This window comes from Myotis lucifugus, unplaced genomic scaffold, assembly GCF_000147115.1.
Source record: "Myotis lucifugus unplaced genomic scaffold, Myoluc2.0 scaffold_568, whole genome shotgun sequence".
Classification (NCBI taxonomy): domain Eukaryota; kingdom Metazoa; phylum Chordata; class Mammalia; order Chiroptera; family Vespertilionidae; genus Myotis; species Myotis lucifugus.
This window is the reverse complement of record NW_005871616.1, coordinates 349,495-357,020: the sequence shown is the minus strand read 5'-3', so window position 1 is coordinate 357,020 and position 7,526 is coordinate 349,495. Positions and strand designations below refer to the sequence as shown.

Below are 7,526 nucleotides of genomic sequence, written 5' to 3'. Positions count from 1 at the left end.
TTTTGGAGTTTAGCTAGGGCTGGCCGCCGCCGCTCACAGATATATAGTATCTAGACACACTACTAGAGGCGCGTTCCAACCTGCTCTAGGCCTAACATCTCTGGCAAAGGCATTAGGTCTGTGTAGGGGACCCCCAGCTCCCCACGATTGCAGGCTCCACCCCTGCACAGGCCTAACGTCTTTGGCCAAGGCTTAAGGCCTGGGCAAGGGATCCCTAGCTCCCCGGACTGCCGGCTCTGTCCCTGCCCAGCTCCCATTGCTGGCTCCACCCCTGCTTCCCGCTATCACTGGCCGGGGTGGCAAAGGCGCCCGGTTCTCTGATCACAGCTGGGGGGCAGGGCAAAGGCGGCCCCTAGTCTGATCACAGCTCGGGGGCAGGGCAAAGGTGGCCCCTAGTCTATAATAATAAAAGCCAGGGCTGTGAGGGCCTGATGCCTGGGCAAATGTGAAGTGTAGCGGTCGTACGGCTAATTACCATGTTTCTCTTTTATTAGATAGGATTATTATAGATAATACAATTTAATGGGAGTTTGCCACAGAATGGCATCTGAGCTGGGTTAGGCTAACAGCTGAGAGGGGTTCATTGCTGGATGACATGTGAGAAGTGCTCCTGCCCTTAAATCCTCTCCGTGTTTCCCGCTGAGAATGGTGGGGAAGAGCCTGTTTGAAAACATTGCTTCAGAGGGAGGATGTGATGGTCACTGCTGTCCTGCTCTGTTGGACATAGAACTGTCTGTAACGTTCCTAATTCTCAGTCCATGTTACTGTTCATGGAGCTGTGACCAGTGTTGATGGACTCATGCCCCCGGAGATTCAAACTGATGTATTTTCTCCACTGTGAGGAGCTGCAGGACCAACAGGAAATAGGGTCACTGTCCTGGTGTGAGTCCCTAGAGCTGATCCCCACGTTCACCATCAATAGGTGGAGGGAAAAGAAGTCCAGGTTTTTCATCTTTATTTAGAAACATTGTGAATAGTGGCCTGTATAACATAGCAATTTAAACATTTAAAAGCTTTATTTTTATCAGTTGGTATCAAAAGAATAACTCCCATAAAATGATTGCTGTTAGCTCTTGACCCTGAAAAGTTAACTGACTCAAGGGTTTACTTGAGCTAATCAAGTGGCCCAGCTCGGGTTCTCATCTTGGACTCGGAATCCAGGGATCTTTCCCGCTGGTTCAGGGAGGACCCTCCCCATGGGGAGACTTGCCTGTGCCCCACATCTCACTTTCTATTTTCCTCTCTGTTTCCCCTCTCTTCCCAGTGGAGCCCACAGTGACCATCTCCACAGCCAAGACAGAGGCCCTGAACCACCACAACATGCTGGTCTGCTCGGTGACGGATTTCTATCCAGCCCACATCAAAGTCCGCTGGTTCCGGAACAACCAGGAGGAGACAGCTGGCATCGTGTCCACCCCCCTGATTAGGAATGGGGACTGGACCTACCAGATCCTGGTGATGTTGGAAATGACCCCCCAGCGAGGAGACATCTACACCTGCCGCGTGGAGCACCCCAGCCTCCAGAGCCCCCTCACAGTGGAGTGGCGTAAGGGGCAGTTTCTTTCCTGCACCCTGGTCCCCACCGACAGAGGGCAAACAGCTGCCCCTGGTTGTCCCATCACATCCCTACCCGTGATGTCACTGCTGAGTGGACATCACAGGATGCTAGGCCTTTTCATTCCGTGGCAGGGGCATCAGAAGATTCCTGATCTCATGGTGTTTCCAGACACTAGGGAGTTCACTCTACACCACAGCCAGAACACAGCCTGAGGGCTCTGAGGACTGACTGTGGTGGCTGGTGATGGGGCTTAAGACCCAAGGTTAAGGATGCATGTGAAGGAACACCCCCCACCCCCCCGCATCACCACCCACGGTGTCCAAGTGTTTACTGGCTGGTCCCTCCCCAGGGATGGAGGCTTCCAAAGGGCCCTGTGGGTTTGGGGACAGAAGCTGACACCCAGGCTCTGCTCCCCAGGGGCACAGTCTGGATCCGCCCAGAGCAAGATGCTGAGCGGCGTCGGGGGCTTCGTGCTGGGGCTGATCTTCCTGGGCCTGGGCCTTGTCATCCGTCACAGGAAACAGAAGGGTAAGCAATTGGGGAAACGGGAGGATGGGCTGTGCCCGGGACCCTCTGTTGAGGGGGCCTCTGCTTGTAGGTGTAACTCTCCTCCTGACCTTGAAGGCAGGAGGCCAGGCTGGTGGTGGGAGGAGACAGACAGCTAGGCCAGGCTTTGGACTGGATTTTACTGGTTGAAAGGCAGCCCTGCCACAGGTGTGACTGTGGCGAATGTCCTGGGGCTGAGAGCTCATCGCTGTCTCTCTGGCCCCTTTCCAAAAGCTGCTTCTTTTAAGAAGGTCAGCGCATTGGCTTCCCTTCCTTCTAGCGACAGGTCCTCTCATTTGGGGGATTGTAGTTTAGGGGTAAGACCTTGTGGCTGATGGGTAGGGAGAAAATAGATTTCAAATTAAGTTGCTTATCTCATTTCCTGGCTGTTTGTGTGATGAGACCTTTCTCTGTGTAAAAAGTCCTTTTGTAGGATCTCATGGGCCTCTGCCAGGTACTGTCTCTGCTCTGATTTAATGGGGGAGGGGAGGGGGTGTGAGGACAGGAAAAAGAAGAAGCAGCATGAAGTGAGTGTTCCTGGTCTCAAAGGGCACGGTTCATGGCCTATTGCCTGCCAGGGGACCAAGGATTCGGGGAGAAGCTCGCCCAGTTTCTGAAGGAAACTCCAGGCTTGTTATCCAGAACCCAGGTTTAACTTTGGTGAATCTTTCTGTGAAATGTGGAGCCAGGGCCACGTCTTGGGTGGTAGACACGGGGATGATGCCCACTTTGTTCCACATGCTGGTGGCTCCTGCCTGTGGGCATTTATAAGTGAGTCCTAGTGGTGGAAAGAAGGTTAGTTAACATTAAATTTGCTAAAAACATGAAATGCTCATATTCCCCAAGGATAACAGCTATTCCCCCACCTCCTGCATGTCTGCGTGAGGCTGAAGTGCGTGTCCTCTTCAGCTGATTTCACTCCGACACAGATTCTGGGGGAGGTGATGACCATACGTGGAGACCTCAGCTTTACCTGATGCTGCAGGGCCCCGAGAGGAGGGGACAGGGTACGTCCCAGGTGCCTGGTGCTGATCACTCTCTCTTCTACAGGGCTCCTGCGCTGACTCCTGATCGTACTTTGACTGGGATCAGCTGTGTTTCCTCTGAAATGCCTGCTTGTTGTCCTTGCGCAGACTTCCCAGCTGCCTGTGAGCCTGCTCCCTCTGAGACCAGAGTCCTAGTTACTCTGAGGCAGTCTGCCAGTCAGCTCCTGTGACCCCCCTCGAGGTGGCTGTGAGCTTGGAGTCTGTCCTTTGGGCTGCCAACTGAGTCTACTCAAGGATCCCAAGGCATTTTTCTTTTGTTCCTCCTACGCTCCCCACCTCCCTTCACCCCCGCTCCACTGTCAAGAGAAGCACGTTAAAGGCTTTACCTGACTCCAGAGCTTTTGTCATAATTAAATATGTTGCCTGTATCCCGAGCCTTCTTAACTGGTTGGAGGCAGGAAGCCACTGTAGGATGAAAGGAACATGTTTTGCTCCTTGAGGGAGACTAGAGGCATCTTGGGGTGCCCTGATAAATGTGGGCAGAGGGGACAATTCAATCGTCCTCCTTCCTGGCTCTTTGGTATTGATGTTCAGTGCAGTGGCCTTAGGAAGTGCCAGCCTCTCTTCCAGCCTGGTGGGTAGAGTGTATGTCAGCATGGAGGAATTACCTGGGGCCAGGTATAGTGGCCTCTGGGGTCTCAGAGAACCAAACTGATGTTTCAGATGTCTTGGCAAGTCACATTGATCAAGGTCAATTTTTGTTTTGGGAAAAGTAAAACCAGCAATAAAAGTAATGTTCTTGGTTCCAAATGATTGAAACCCAACTGAAGTTTAGTTTGTTCATGTTACAATGAAGCCTGGGGTCAAGTTGATTTCAGAAGAGACTGGATCCAGGTATTCAATGAGGTCTTTGTCTCTCCTCTTTCTGTTATAACTATTCATGCACCTTTCTCTTTTCCTGCATTTCTTTGTTACTGTATATTTTTTAGTGTGTCTCTCTGCATTTTTTTCTGTCTGTCTCTGTGTCTCTCACTCTTTCATTGCATCTCTGTCTCTATTTCTAGCTACACCTCTGCCACCATTTACCTGCATCTATTGACATCTCTCTGTTTCTTTTTGCATCCTCTCTAATTTTTGCATCCTCTTATCACTGCACAACTTATCTTTGTTTCTGTGTATGTGTGTGACTGCCTGCCTCTGTTGTGTGTTTCTAGAGTGTCTACCAAAGTTTGAACAATTTTAGGAAAGATTCTGGTTGACCACCCCTTAGTAACATGCACACCTCTCAAAAACATCATGTGCATGGATGTAGACAGCTTTACGTTCATTCCCTTTAGTAGGAACATAGACTGGATCTTCCAGATCTTGATGATCCTGTAATGACTGCCCAGGGTGAAGGTGTCTACACCCACCATGTGCAGCACCCCAGCCTCCAACCTCATCACCGTGGAGTGACATATGGGGCAGTTTGTTTCTGTGGACCCACGACACGAGTGCAGAGTTTCTCTGCTCTTTGGGTGCATTGCTGGAAGTGCTGATTCATACCCATCTCACCCCTTGTCTCCTGCATTGCCACTTATCTGTGGATATAATGACCTGTTGATTCATGTTGATATTCTCTTCTCAGGTGTTTCAGAGGTCCCTGCACACTGAGGCTCACTTGACATGGGCCAGCACAGAAAGCTAGTCTCCATCTCAGTCTCTGGGTTTGTTACGGCCAGGTGGCTGAGAGCTTGTCTTTGAGGCAATGGAAGGCCTCCCCTCCTCCCTGCTCCTTCACCTGAGGAGCCAATTGTTGCTCCTTCCCTCTCCTGAATGAAGTCAGAATGGAGAACAAGGCTTTTCTGGGGCCATTGTCTTCTGTACCCCAGGCTGTAATGCAGGTCACCAGACATGGGCACTGTGAATGTGTGGGCAGATACACTCAGGAGGACTCTGCTCCCCAAGGTCATAGTCTGAATCTGCCCAGAACAAGATGCTGAGTGGTCAGAGATTTTGTCATCTTCTCAGGATGGACAGTGTCATTTATCAAAGGGGTCAAGAGGGGTGACACTTGGGGAAATGGGGAGCACTTGTGTGGGTGTCTAGCGAGCCCTTATTCTCTATATGTAGCACTTTGCTTTTGATGCTGCAAAGACAAGAGACAGGGCTGGATACTGAACCTGACCCAGAGTTTAGGCAGACAATGAGATCTGACTTTCCTAGCTGAAACATAAACCCTCTTATAAGGGTAAGTGGTAGAGTATATTCTAGGGCATTCTTATGGTTCCACACTGCCACACTAGCCACCTGCTGGGAGATTCTTTTTAATGACAGGGTCAGAGTCTTCTTCCCTTCCAGTGACAGCTTCATAGCAACAAGTATTTTTCTTTTTAGCACCAAGATTTCATTGGGTAATATAATCTTTAACTAATAATTTAATCAAAATAACATTACATCCTGTATAAACAAGTTTCTACAAAAAGAGCTGAGTCTTAGTAGACGTACATCTTGGAGAAATGTATGGGTGTGCTAGAGAAAAACCTGCTGGTATTTACCCTGTGGCTTTACCCTCCATCATATCAGTCAGTATGTCTTTCAGGGACAGTGGCAGTCATCAACATTCCATAAGCTTATGCACATTTCCCAGATTCCTCTGTAGTTCGTGTGGAATCATGTAACTAGTACCAGCCAATAGAACTTTAAAGTGGGTGATAGCTGTGTCTACTTTGTCTTTCTCGGGAAGCCATTTTTGAGGTGATGGTGTGTAATATGTTGGAAGCTTCATAAGCCAAGTCTCCTGAATGTCTGTAGAATTGAGTCCTCTTTATTAAATTAAGGCACGAAGATTAAATTTCTATCGCAGGTTAATATCTTACTGCAATATAAGCTTTCCTCTGACTACCTGGGAATGTTTAACTTAAGGAACAGAGTTCATAAGTTAATAGGGTGAGTCAGTTGAGTTAATGGAATTTAAGAGATGATGCATTAAAAAAATATTTACTACTTTGTTTTCTTCCACCCCCAAAATTATGTATTCCCAACAACTAGATCAAGTGCTTCTCTAGAGATGCTGTCCTGACCCATCTATCTCCTCCCTTCAGTACTGATGGATTTATTCCCTCAGTTGCTGTCTGACAGTCCTCAGCTCTCGGCCCTCCTCCAGAGTTGCCTTAGGTGAGGATGGCTGCTTCACCCAACTTCAGCCCCCTCCCCAGGGGAACTCTCCTCCAGTGACTGCTCAGTGTGGGGCTATGGAGGTCCCAAGCCTCACCCTAATTTGGATCAACTCTGAAGGGCTCCTGAAGCTTCAGAGCTCCCTTGAGATTTGGATGAAGACATTTTTGGAATGAATAATAGTCCAACTTCTAAAACTCTGCTTAAATCATGAATCACCTTACATTATCCTTCTTTCAGTTACTATTTTAATTTACATGTACTTATTTTTGTATCTTCATCCCTTAAATTTGACCTCGTTGGAAGATAAAGGTATTGACATCCTTCCTCCTCCCCTGTACATTTCCACTTGCCAAATTGAGGTACCTGCACTTTTAAATAATATTGTCAAAATTGAAAATATTAACATTCTTCTGTAACAATGATTGTTTTGGGGTCTGTTCATAGCTTATTTCTAAAAGTTGAAGAAAAGTTATTTAACACTATAAATATCATTTATAATGAATCTCTTTTCAGTGATGTCCTGGATTGAATACGCTGTTTCTTAGATTCCTTGTCTTCTAATTACTTTTTTAAAAAAAGTCAAAGGGCTCAGCCAGTATGGTTCAGTGGTTAAGCTTCAACCTATGCACCAGGAGGACACGGTTGGATTCCTCATCAGGGCGCATGCCCAGGTTGCAGTCTTGATCCCCAGTGGGGGGTGTGCAGGAAGCAGCCAATCAATGATTCTCTTTCATCATCATCATCTCTCTCTCTCTCTGTCTCTCTCCCTCTCCTTTCCTCTCTGAAATCAATAAAAATATATTTAAAAAATTTTTAAAGTCAAAGGTTATATTTAACTTACTAGAGGCCTAGTGCATGAATTCATTCACAGGTGGGGTCCAGCTGACCTGGCTCCAGTTGGGGTGGATTGGGGCCAGGCCTGTCATGGGGAGGAGGAGATGGCGGAAGGTTGGCTGGCCAGCCTGCCCTGATTGGGGTGAGGGGAGCCGATTGGGGCTGGGGCTGGCTTTGGGAAGGTCCTGTGGGTGGTGGGCTGGCTGGCCTGTCCCCCAAATGGGGTAGGGGAGCCAATCAGGGGTCATCAGCCTGGGGGCCATGGGAGATTGTCTGGCCAGCCCCACCCCTAATTGGTGTGTGTGAGGGGCATTCTGGGGTGGAGCTGGCTGCAGGGAGGGGCTGTGGGCCAATCTGGTTAGTGGGGGCTGATCAGGACTGGGGCTAGCCATGAGGGAGGGGCTGTGGGTTGTAGGCTGACCATCCCTGACCCTATTGGGGTG

At 48.9% G+C, this 7,526-nt stretch overlaps 2 protein-coding genes across 2 annotated transcripts in view; one reads left to right on the top strand and one right to left on the bottom strand.

Annotated features, from left to right (window-relative positions):
* The window catches only part of LOC102425620 (HLA class II histocompatibility antigen, DQ beta 1 chain-like), a 3,918-nt gene extending 617 nt beyond the window's left edge, over window positions 1-3,301 (top strand). The window contains exons 2-4 of the mRNA XM_023745697.1: window positions 1,265-1,546; window positions 1,976-2,086; window positions 3,155-3,301. Of these exons, the coding sequence (XP_023601465.1) occupies window positions 1,321-1,546; window positions 1,976-2,086; window positions 3,155-3,168 (351 nt within the window). The 5' untranslated portion in view covers window positions 1,265-1,320 and the 3' untranslated portion in view covers window positions 3,169-3,301. The remainder of the gene's footprint in view (window positions 1-1,264; window positions 1,547-1,975; window positions 2,087-3,154) is intronic.
* Window positions 3,302-3,432: 131 nt separating this feature from the next.
* Window positions 3,433-7,526, bottom strand: part of LOC106694679 (SLA class II histocompatibility antigen, DQ haplotype D alpha chain-like) — a 37,279-nt gene continuing 33,185 nt past the window's right edge. The window contains exons 3-4 of the mRNA XM_014446760.2: window positions 4,373-4,564; window positions 3,433-3,446 (exon numbers count right to left, since the gene is read on the bottom strand). Of these exons, the coding sequence (XP_014302246.2) occupies window positions 3,433-3,446; window positions 4,373-4,564 (206 nt within the window). The remainder of the gene's footprint in view (window positions 3,447-4,372; window positions 4,565-7,526) is intronic.